Source organism: Pararge aegeria, chromosome 4 (genome assembly GCF_905163445.1).
Source record: "Pararge aegeria chromosome 4, ilParAegt1.1, whole genome shotgun sequence".
Lineage (NCBI taxonomy): Eukaryota > Metazoa > Arthropoda > Insecta > Lepidoptera > Nymphalidae > Pararge > Pararge aegeria.
In genome coordinates, this window is record NC_053183.1 from 15,789,543 (window position 1) to 15,802,686 (window position 13,144).

At 35.9% G+C, this 13,144-nt stretch overlaps 1 protein-coding gene across 1 annotated transcript in view; it reads right to left on the minus strand.

Moving 5' to 3' along the window:
* Positions 1-1,084: 1,084 nt before the first annotated feature.
* The window catches only part of LOC120637949, a 31,410-nt gene continuing 19,350 nt past the window's right edge, over positions 1,085-13,144 (minus strand). Inside the window, exons 2-5 of the mRNA XM_039910038.1 lie at positions 9,841-10,081; positions 5,345-5,478; positions 3,045-3,194; positions 1,085-1,278 (exon numbers count right to left, since the gene is read on the minus strand). Of these exons, the coding sequence (XP_039765972.1) occupies positions 1,127-1,278; positions 3,045-3,194; positions 5,345-5,478; positions 9,841-10,081 (677 nt within the window). The 3' untranslated portion in view covers positions 1,085-1,126. The remainder of the gene's footprint in view (positions 1,279-3,044; positions 3,195-5,344; positions 5,479-9,840; positions 10,082-13,144) is intronic.

The following is a 13,144-nucleotide window of genomic DNA, read 5'->3' on the forward strand; positions in this document are numbered from 1 at the left end:
ATAAAATGATCACAGACATAAAAATGATTAAAATTTTTACGTTTCGTTTTTCAATCGGTGGTTAGCTCGAGAATAATGCACTCAGGATAATATTTAAAATTTAATTATTGAAGATAATGCAAAAAACTACTTCATACATTACTAAAACCATTTACTAACACTATAAGATTGAAGCAGAATATGAAGCAGCAAGCAGAATACGAATTTTATTAACAGTGAAAACAATCATTTCAATGCAAATGCTAAGCTTTTGAAGTCACTGTAATTTGCTGCGCAAACCCAGACACTTTTTGTTGCAGTCACTGGAAAAATGATTTCTAACGGCAAATACTTACTCAAGTATTACTATCATAACTCAAAGCAATATTATTTTTAAATGAAAGTTTATTCAAGTATCCTGAACATGGAAAAAATAAGGATGATAAATCGACAAAACGTCAATAAAATTCAAAAAGTAATACCTACTTGTATTATTATGGAAAGTAGAAATTAGTTTAAGAACATACTAGTATATTTCTTGCATGTCATCTAAGGCGGATTGTTTCATCCTTATATTGTCTCTACTAACATTGTAAAACCAATCAGCAAGTTAATTTAATTGAATTAGGATACAAGTAGGGCTGGTAGTAGACCCAAAGAAATTAGTCGCTGGTTGCTACTTTTGGACACTAGTGGACACTACAGGTTTAGTCCTTTTTTATCTTGTTTGGCAGTTTTGCCCGAGTTTCACACTGAATGCCGTGTCATGTGTACAGTACAGACGACCTAAGTTTTGCATATACTTGCAATAGCAGGCAAGTTTATTATTGTGTCTGCAATCAAATACGTTTAGTGTCTAGTTTATCACACCAAACCCTCCGTCAAGCAATCCGTGCGTGTCAAATGAAAGCAACTAGACACACAAGTAATGAATACGTTTTTAATTTTAAATTCATACAGTAATACAGTATTCATTAGAAAATCTTGAATCCAAAACATGAGACAAAAGTGGCTTTGTTTGCGCAGCACCTAAATCACGTTTCATTAAATTTATATTGTTTTACTTATAAGTTTATAAGTAAAAGGGTTATCATTAATCTTGTACCTTATTAAGTAATTTAAAGTCACTGTTGATCAGTTCACATCACTAGGGTGTCAGCCAGACATCGATGGGTATCCTCTCAAAAGCAGCGTTGAGGAAGACACGGAAGTGCTTCGCGATGGCCGCCGAAGCAGCCGGTCTCATCTCGTCAATTATTTCAGCAGCATTATTATTTAGAAATTGATTCATCGCCTCTCCTGAAATTTAGGATGTTCCAGATAATTTATAGAATTTTTTTTTCACCTTTAACTTTTTAACTTTTTATTGATAAGTTACTAGTTGTTATCAATAAAAAGTTGAATTCTTCGTCCGCGTTTATTACGTTTTCTCTCAAATCCCGTGGGAACCATTGTTTCCTTGGGGTAAAAAACCAATATTAGGTACTCTCCGTCCTGTCAATTAACTCTATGCCAAAAATCCAGTTGATTGATTGTCAGGACTAGTCTAGTCGACAAGTTGAAAATGGTACAAAATAGAGATACTGCTCTTAAAATTATGAGCGATAGCTCATTGGATTCGAAATGGCGCCTAGAAAAATGTGCCAAAAGCGTGTATTAGCACATCAAAACATGCAAAATTTATAAACAATTGAAGATGATAAAAATGGCATTTAGTTTTTGACAATCTTTCATAAACTATTCATATTTAAGAAATTTCAAAGAAATTCTGAAAGAGGAGGAAATTTCCTATAAAAACTCCCAACTCCCGGAACTCTTTCTCCATTATTTATAATTTTAATTTAACGCTGAAAATAGAATACTTAGTGACAAGAATGCGGACTGCATTTCCGCGTTGAACAGTCAGGCTGTATTTTTGGCAGAAAATGAGGCAGTTTTTCTGTCACTAAGCGGAAAGTTATTAATTGGGAACGTTTACTAACTCTTCGTTTAAAATCTATGAGCAGACCTGCAAAATCTATGCTATGCCCATGGATGATAACATTACATCATACAATAAAATAAAATACAAACGTTCATGTGTGAATACAAGGAAGACATTTTGAGAGTGATCTGTGTGTCACATATTGTATGTGAGGTGTCAAGACACCTCACATACAATATGTGAGGTGTCTTGACACCTCAGGACAAAGAACAGACGCTGTCACATAGAAATAACTACGAGACTCACTATTATGCTCGGATAATCCGAGCTATTACCAATTGCCCCATCCAACCCTGTTGACTTGACAAAGCATATTGCAAAAATTTTATCCGCGACGTGTTATCGTCTAGTAGGTAGGTCTATATACTAACAAAAAATATATTTCTCTAAAGTTTCGTACTTTTACTATGAAAGCAATAACTATCTGTGTAGAAGACAAACAAAGAACCGTGTACCACACTACATTTTCTTTACACGGTATAGCAAATGTTCGACGTAAAGGTAGTGGCTTTCATAACAGGATTACAAAACCGATCATCAAAACAAATATTCAAAATACAAAAAATTCGAAATTCATTTATTTCAAGTAGGCCTAGTTTATAAGCACTCTCACTCTAAGTGGTAGAGTCACTACAAACAGAATGACTTATTCTGTTTGTAGTGACTCTACCACCGGTTCGGAAGGCAGATTCCACTGAGAAGAGCCGTTATTAAACCGTTAAATGTTAAATCAAACAAAAAAATATTGTCCCCAAACAATATGGTTGAAATCCAAAACAGATCCACTTTTTATTTATTGTTATACGACTCTATGAATAATATTAAATACAGATCCTATGATATTAGCGATCTCTATATTTCATGAAAATTTTGCATGCGCTATGCAAAATTTAAATTTTGCATTGGTAGCTCAACTACCGATCTCCTAATTATTTATTATTCAAAAACGATTAATCCTTAACAACGTAAAGATAAAACACCAAAAGAAAATATGCTTTCGTATACAATTCGTTGGTTTACACATAGCAATCCCATATGATAGGCGATTGTTATATTTAAAACTGTCAGGAAAATTACTCACCAATAACACTGCCGTGATTCACAGTGTCCCTGACCTTAAAGCGGGAACTTTTCAGTTTAAAGTCCACCTGCATACGATCAGCCGTCATGTACTTCACAGCCTGCTTTTCGATTTCCTTGCCGAAGATCTTTATTATAGCTACCACGTCGTCTGCAACAGAGTTAAGGATTTTAGAGCATTTTTTAATAAATAGACCAGGACTTTACTGCAATCGCACCTAAGTTATGCGACAGCCTAAGGTGGAACGCCCTATAAGCACAGAATTAAGAATTTACAGAAACCGTGTACACGACTAATATTGAAGCATCAAAAATCACTCCTCTTCACTCCACTTCAGTAGTGTTTCTCAAACAGACGGTCAATGGTCAATAGTCAGTTAATTCCATTTTGCAGTTGACAGAAATCATTATGTTCTAAAAGTTTACCATAAAGTGAGGAAAATGGGATTAGTTTGTGAGCTAGCAACATTCCGCGAGTTCTAAGACACAATAAACTGCATGCAATAATGGTTGAATGAGAGTTATGTGTGTATGTTTTTAATTCTATGCCTATAAGATGCACTGTTCGGTGTGACGGTCGATTGGCGCAGTTGGAAGCGACCATGCTTTCTGGGTCCAAGAGGCCGTGGGTTCGATTCCCACAACTGGAAAATGTTTTAGTGTGATGAACATGATTGTTTTTCAGTGTTTATCTGTATATTATACATATTTTTTGTGTATTATATTCATATATATATTCATCAGCTATCTTTGTAGATGGCGTTGTGTGCACTGTCGTAGTATATTTATATTTATTTACTTTATTCTACTGTTCGTTTAAAGGAACTGCTAATATAATATCGGCAGCAGATAAAATGGAAGCCGGAAGGGAATTCTAGATATTACCAGTGCGCATTAAAAACGAGAAAGCAAAGGGTTTTGTAGATATCTATGTATCGAACGGATATCTAATAGATTATTTCAAAGCGTCGCGGTTTGATGTTAGAAAAGTGAGGTAATAGGAAACGGAATAGTTCGTGAACACACTCTTTATTTTATTTTTTTATTTATACACTTTATTTGTACACCACAAATAGTAAAAAAGAACAATGGACACAACAAAAATAAACTTAAAAAGTAGGATACAAAGGGCGGCCTTATCGCTTAGTAGCGATCTCTTCCAGGCAACCTTAGGATTAGGAAAACCAAGGGAAACCGATTGGTGGGGTGTATTATTATTATATACATACTTACGAAAAAATACACACTAAATAATAAAAATATTAATAGAAGGATCACGCAGTTGTAGCATTCTTATCTTAAAGTTATAATAGATATGTTTTGTTTTTGATCACGATGTATGAAAAATAAAAACGATTTTACGATGTTTTTCAAAAAATACACGACAGGAAAGTTCCCTAAATATGGCCTTTGGCTAAATCTTACCCTGAATAAGTGAACCAATAAGGAAAGATCATGATCCGATTTAAGTACACAAAATATGGCTATAAAAGAAAATTTTAAAAATTCAATTTTAATACCTTTGCAATACGATCAAGGCTCGTTAAATAAAGAATAAACCCAAAATTTACTTCCGCGTCGATAAGTAAAACGATATTAAGTCAGACCTTGCTCAGGGCACGGCCGTTCACGACCTTGGGTTTATTTGTGACCACTGCAAAACTGCATTTCACTGCTTTTTTGTAACAAGCCATAAAAGTAATTCGATAAATTTGTAGGTAGCTGTACCATAGAATATAAATTTGCTGTAATGCCAATATTTTGAAACATAATTTTGCTCTAATACCAATATTTCGTATTCACCGGGGAGATAATTGTCTCCTGCATATGCTAGCCGTGCTGGAATGTACAAGAAATATAAATCGATCTTACAAACCGTAAGCCTGTAATTAAATACGTAAACGCATCGTTAATTTAAGCTCCTCCAAGCTAACCCTACGTTGAAAAGTATCCGTACAACAAACACACGACAAAAACTCAGTCCTCCACACTCTTTCTTTTCTTTGATTCCACTACAAGTTAGCCCTTACGTCTCGCGACATCATATCATAGTTACTTATATCTTTGGCGGTAGATAGGGTTGTCGGCTGAAACCTCCCACCAGATGAGACAAGAGAAAATTCGGAAACTATGCATTCCAAATTGTCCCCATCGAAGACCGGACCCATGGAACCTTTCACATATGATACGTTATGATATCGATATCACTGCTGCGCCAAAAAGATCTTGAAATTCTCTTTAAACTTTACTTTAATTTTTCTTCTCTGTTCATTGTATGACATAAGAATAAAGTTTACTAACTGAATGAGGCCCAGAAGTCGCCTTGCGAGCGTACCGGGAACAACAGCACCTGTCCGGACACTTCGTATCGGCCAGTGACTTCAATGCGTGGTAACACAAGCCCCATGTCGATTCGCAGCTTCCTCAGATCTGATCTGAAAATTATCATATGAACATGTAAGAATAAAGTACAACTATCCTGTCCTGATGAACTCACTACAGCCGAGTAATTTTGAAGGGCGAAGCGAAATAGAAATAGAAATAGTATATTTGCTTGAGTACAAATTTGTGTAAAATGTAATTCACAATAACGTTTCTTTTTTCAACATATTCTTTGCCGCGCAGTCTTTGCCGCTGTTATTAGAGATTTATCCCAAACCCGTGGGATCTGTTTATCTTCCTGGGATAAAAAGTAGCCTATGTTACTCTCTGTCCTTTGAACTAACTCTGTGTCAAAAATCAAGTTTATTGGTTGTTTAGTTAGGGCGTGAAGTAAGGATAAACAAGCAAACATGCAAACACACTTTAGTAAGAATTGCCGTCTCCGGGATGCAAACTTTCTATGCGAAATTACATCACAATAAGTTCTTCATTGTAAGACGCAAGGGGTGAAGAGCGTGCAAAACCCCTAGAATTTAAATGTTTTTTTTTCACTTCTTCAAGAACTTAAATTACATAAACTTAAATATTATTATTTGTACGAATATGTAAATAAATGATAATAATGTACGTTAATAGAGATTTAGAATCATATTTAACACGCTACTGATTTTCATATATCAAAAGTATGATTTACTTTGTAGAATTCTTAAAATTTATGCCGCACTTGGCCCAGATTGTAGACTTTTTGAATGAACTAAGATAAAACGTAATAACAATGCCGCCTATTACATCGCCTACACGTTACATTGGTAAGTAGTTTAACAATAATCCGCCATACAACACTGGGTAAGTGTGTCGAAACGTGGTGCTTTTATTTATTATTGACCAACTAGCTACCCACAATAATTTGAGACGGCAACGACATCCATATAAAGGCAATAAACCATAGCGATCGCGGCGCGTTTTTATTTTTAAGAATCCACGTTTCGCTTTCCTGCACTATTTTTCTACCCAGCTGATGATCTTTTTATACCTGTAAGGGCTAAGATGTGCGCATCATTAGATAAATGTTTCTAACATCTTCTTATCCCATTTCTATAAAATAAAACGAGATAATGATTAGATATAATTATCTTCTTAGGAGCGCATCTTAGCCGAACTGATAGAGTTTGTCAAAATGGAAAAAATAACTTTTTACGAGAGAAGATGACATAATTATCTCTTGGCACGCAACTTGGCATTTCTGATAGATTTTGTCGAAAAAGAATAGATTATTATATTAAGTATACCAAACGATATTATTTTCTCTCGCTAGCGAGCTAACTTAAATGGCACTGAGATGGTCATAATAAAAATAATACTCGACGAAGTTTGACTGTAGTTACTCCGTCACCACCGCACCGTACTGTTTATAGTATTGTATATATATACGACTTAATCAAAAGTGCCTTATCTCTCTGGTTTAGATGAAATTAACCACACTATTGTGAATAAAAATGTATGTACGCCTCAAAATAACCTTCTCTTCTCTCTATTTGAACTGTTTTATTCAGTGACTTTGGACTCATACCTATCTAACAAAAAAACTAAGAAAAATGATTGTTATTCATTGTGGTTAGCAAAATAACATAAAAAATTACAAGTATTTATCACAAATGAGGTTTCTCGTAGATTGGTAAAATCATTGGAGGTTCCATATGAAACCAACAAAGAGATTTCAGATTTCAGCTCGTCCTTCTTTGTGGATGCGAAGTCTTATAATAGTTTTGTTACACTAACATTTAGCAACTTGTTATACACTTATAGTCATCAAAAATGGTAGCGCTTTTTGTTGACAAGATATTAGCCAATCTTAAGAGCACTGGGAAGCTGTTAATTATTTATTACAAAATCTTACGATGTCGCTTTGTTTGGCTCGTTGGCAGTGGCGTGCATACAGGGTATGCACAGGATATGTACTAAGCAGGCAGATAATATAAAATGAAAAAAATCTCCAGTACGAGTTATAAAAAACTTAAGGATAGGCTTTGCAAGAGTTATAAAAAGCCTATCCTTAAGTTTTTATAACTCGTACTGGAGTTTTTCTTTATTTTGTATCATCTGCATACCCTATGCATATCCTTTATGCACGCCACTGCATGTTGGTGAGATGTAAAATAAGGCGGTTACTGGATCTATTTTTATGATTATGAATGAAAGAACTTATTGCACACCATAAAAAGTACATAAAAAAGAAGAGTATAACAAAACAACGTATACAACGTTTTTAAATATATGGATAGATTGTGCCTCTCTTATAGCCAAAGGCAAAGCATTCCAAAGCTCAACAGCCTGAATAGGGGACGGACTTGAGGGAGAAAGAAGAATTATGTGAAGGCAGCTGTAGGATCAGTTTCCTTGCAGTGCGAGAACTTCACCTAGACGACCTACTAACCATGTTATTGTCATTACCATCATCATAAACATTATATCATACCACTGCCGACCCACTACAGGGCACGGGTCTCCTCCCACTCTGAAAAGGTTTTAGGCCATGGCCAGACCACCACGCTAGCACGGTGCGGATTGGTGTACTTTACACCCCTTTGAGAACATTACAGGGTACTCTCAGGCCCGTGGCGTGCATAGAGGGTATGCATAGGGTACGCAGATGATATAAAATGAAGAAAATCTCCAGTACGAGCTATAAATACTTAAGGGTTGGCTATTTATAACTCTCACAATGCCTATCCTTGAGTTTTTTTTAACTCTAGAACTTTTCTTCATTTTATACCATCTGCATACTCTGTGCATACCCTCTATGCACGCAACTCTATCAGGCATACAGGTTTCCTTAACCGTTAAAGCCAGTGATATTTGAAATGCTTAAAACGCACATAACATAGAAAAATTAGAGGGTCGTGTTGAGATTCGAATCCAGCCTCCCGGAAGTGAAGCCGAAGTTCCAACCACAAGGCTATCACCGCTTAATGTTAATATTATTGTAACATGTATAATAATTTACCCTTTAAAGACTTCGTAAGAGAATCTAAACTACGAGATCGAAACGAATCTTATCATTCAGTATATTATTAAACTTACATGGCACGTATCAACAGATAATAACGCGAACATGCTTTACTTCTGTATGTTATTGTTATTTTATATTTATATATTCTCTTATTATCATATCATTAAAAAATAAATCGTCTCAAGTTACTACTAGCCTAGCATACTTATTTTAATGTATGTAAACTCAATTATTTTATTACAGTTCAGTAAGTTCAGCCTTTATTTTAATATAATTGATGAACCAAGCAAATGGCCAACCTGATTGTAACCGGAAAACCATCGCCTATTATCCAGTGGCGTGCATAGAGGGTATGCACAGGGTATGCACAGGGTATGCAAAGGGTATGCACAGGGTATTTGGGCTTCACTTTTGGGAGGCCGGGTCAAATTCCAGCACGGAACATTAACTTTTGTAATAAATATAAATAAATATACTACGACAACGCACACTAGCCATCTAGTCCCAAAGTAAGCGTAGCGTAGCTTGTGTTATGGGCACCTAGAAAACTGATGAATCAATTTATGAATAATATACATAAATACTTATAGAATACAGATAAACACCCAGACGCTGAAAAACATTTATGTTCATTACACAAAAATTGACCAGTTGTGGGCATCGAACCCATGGCCTTGGACTCAGAAAGCAGAGTCGCTGCCGGCCGCTGGAAATATTTTTTATTTATTTATTTGGTATCTATGACCCCTAACTACGAACTACACTATAACATAAATAGAATAATTAAAAACTAAACTAAATAAAAAACTTTCATTAAATATTAATATGCAATATAAATTAAAAAAAAGATACAAATTAAAATTTAGGCGTCCAGGCAGCCCTACGTGGAGTTTAATATACAACTTGTAAATTGGAGAGTCGTATCGATCTATTAGTGCTTTCAGAATACCGTTACTGCTTACCCGCGTTCTTTTCATCAAGGATGCTATTCCATTTCTTCTGATGGCAAAAAAGTCATCAGTATGAGCCATCGCGAACATTTCTGATGCACTACAATAACGGGGTAAGCCCAACAGCATTCTGAAACCATCATTATACAGAACTCGTAGAGCGTTTAGCGATGCCTGTGTATAATTGGTCCACAGGGATCCCGTGTAAAAGGTTAAAGGTTAAAGGTTGTGTAATGTAAGTTATGTGCGTTTTAAGCAATTTAGAACTGGGCTGTTGAACTTGCTGAAGAAAAACATCCTGAGGAAACCTGATAGTTCCTAATAATTTTTTCAAAGGCCGTAGAATCCACCAATCCGCACTGGGCCAGCGTGGTGGACTACGTCCTAAACCCTTCTCATTGTGGGAGACCTGTGCCCTGTAGTACACCGGTAATGGGTCTCACACCTAAGCTTACCTGATTTTTGTGACAGTATAATTACTGGGCCCAATGACTGTGATGTTGCTGAAGGTGGCTCTCACTCGCACGGGACCAGCTTCGTTCTCCATCGTCAGTCGGTCTATGAACAACGGCTCCACAGGTGGCACGTCCAGGTCTGTCAGACCCATGGCGAGGTACGGCCGCAAGTGATTGAAGGACCGCTTGATGCAAGAATTTAGTTCGGGATCGCTCCGGCTGCATGGCAATAGGTATTCCGCTGTGAAAGAAACGAACCAATGAATACTTTTTTATTGAACACCACTCTAAAATACTTAAGTGATTTCGTTGAATGCTTTGGTAGGAGGTTTCATACTTCTTGTGAAAGTCTACCTCGCAATTAGCCGGTATTTTCAGATTATATTTTTATTCCACAAGTTAACCCTTGGATGTAAACACACCTGGTGGAATGTGACTTGTCTGAATTAGATAGTAGCGAGTATGGTAGTTAACATGGGCTTAGCCAGCTTCTGGTATATTGAGGGAAAGTGAGATTTTTTAAGGTCAGATCGACGGCGACTGTTTTTAGTTTTTTTTTTTAGAGTACCCTCTATGATCGATAGGTACTGATTGTCCGCGGCACCCTCTATAATCGATACTGAAGCTAAAACTATATGTAGTTTTTTTTAGCCGCCATACATTGTTTAACCTACACCAAGGCAGGCTTAGTTGGCGAACTCTGATAATAGGTAAGTTGTTCGTACTAATGGCTTAACGTGCTCCCTGGGGCAAGGAGATGAGATGCGCTAGGCATTTACTTCCATATAAGAATATTAAGGAGGTTTCATATTCGAGTGTATGTATTTTTTTCACCCTCATCTTCGTTAATTATAGGCGGATTTTGGATAATCTTTTATATTTTGAATGAGTATAGTCTCAAAGAAATCGTGTGAAATCTTAAGAATTAAATTAGTAAAGGTACAGGGTGTTTCTTGAATGAAACGAACGGTTTCTTTTTTTGAAAAAGTAAGTTATTTTATATGTTCAAATAGTAATTTCACAAGACATCCATTAACGTAGAAAACCACAGAGATAGCAGCAGCTGTGTATCGGGCATGCGTTATGTAAGACTTGCATTAGTGGCGACTCGCGTGATGTGTAATGGTCAGTGGTGGCAAGGTGACGCCAAGCAATGACCTACAAATTACCTGTTAGCACCGATCTATACGAATGAAAACATACATTAAGTTATTTTTTTCTTATCTGTCTTTTTAAGCAAACTCTCCAATACTTTTACTTTTATTCATGTGTGTTTTATCAATAATAAGAAAAAAAAGTTGTGTTCAAAATGTAAGATGTATTATTGATATAAGATTTTTAATAAACACATACATTACAAGAAATGCAAAGACAAGATATATGATTATTTATAAGCACTTTATTTAGAACATAAGGAAACAGTGTACTTTAGTATAAAGTTAAAAAAAAAATAATAAATAAATATATTACGTCAATGCACACATCGCAATCTAGCCCCAAAGTAAGCGTCGCTTATGTTATTGGTACTAAGATGAGTGATGAATATTTTTATGAATAATACACATAAATACTTATAATATACAGATAAACACCCAGACACTGAATAACATTCGTGTTCATCACATAAACATTTTCCAGTTGTGGGAATCGAAACCCACGGCCTTGGACTCAGAAAGAAGGGTCGCTGCCGCCTGCGCCAGTCGGCCGTCAAACTGAACTTCTACTTCTACTATACTTTAGTACTTTTTACTTTACTTTAGTAGTGTTTCTCGAACAGGCGGTTAGTCGCTTCATACCATTTAGCAGTTGACAGAACCTAATTATTTTACCTCTAATGTTCTCAACGTTTACCATAAAATGGGTAAAGCGGGGAAAGGTCGATAGCTAGCAACATTCCGCGGGTGTAAAGAGAGACGCGTGCGGGATGATTTTACTGTTTTAGGATACAATGCACTAATGGCTTAATGAGGGTTCTGTATGTAGGTATATATATATATATATATACTAGCTGTTGCCCGCGACTTCGTCTGCGTTTGATTTTGTTTTTAAAGTATTCAGTATCGCTTAGCCTTAAATGAGTATAGTAGTATATATATATATATAACATGTGACTGTCAATTAATTATAGACAAATAATTTGCAATAAAATAAAATTGTGACTATAATTAAAGATCTAAGCTATCCTATCTCTTAAGTTGGACCAGACTGCTCACGGTGTGCCAATTTAATTTAAAATCGGTTAAGTAGTTTAGGAGTCCATCGCGGACAAACATCGTGACAGGAGATTTTTATATATTAAGATATATAGGTAGGTAAGTTAATTTATATGGGAATCTTACCATAAATAAAGGAAACTGAGAATAAAGACTCTGAGACTGAGAATAAAGAAGAATTTTGACTTTGACTTGACCTTAAAGGTTTGTATGAGGGTCAAGTTATATTTTCACTCAAAAACATGTAAGATTTTAGGTATGTTTTTAAAAAAAAATTATATAACAGGCTCACTACGTCACGTCGCCTTGACTACCCATGATTATTAGTAATAATGCTGACTTTTTGTTTCAGAATTATATGTAATCCTTACAAAACTGTCATTGTCAAATGGTAACAGCCCCCCTTTGTAAGAAACAACACTTAAAAGGTAAATAAAGACACTAACAGGCTAAGACACAGACCTACACTGCATAAAGTAATTATTTTGCTAAGTATATTTATTTAAAAAAACTTTATTGTATAATGAATGATTTCTTTCTTTATGGCCCGTCAACTCGAGAACTAAAAAATATAATATCCAAACTGTAAAGTCCCCTCACTGATTTTTTGAAGCCTTCGTGACATCGTACTGGAACGCGGAATCGCTTGGCGGGACGTCTTTGTCAGAAGAGTTATAACAAGCCACAGCCCGCACGGCTGTGGCTTGTTATAACTCTTCTAAACTCCCACTAAAATACACTAAAGAAAATTCAAAATTGCCTTTGTCGGGGACAGAACAATGGACTTTTCGCTTATAAACCCTCACTACGTCCAGGAAGTCGACCTTATAGGTATATACCGTAATACGTAGTTACATTCCAAACTATAGGACTTGCTTGTCCCGAGCCTAGCAAAGATCTCCCTTTAAACGCTACTAAGAGTTCATGTGTTCCTGCAATCACGTTATTGCTATTTATGTCAATGTATAGATAAAATTAATCTGTGACGACTGTCTGACGCAGTGAGGTCGTGGGTCGCGGGTTCAATTCCCGCTCCTGACAAAATATATTTATATCGGCCATATTGGTGGCTATGTTCTCGCGCCGTTTAG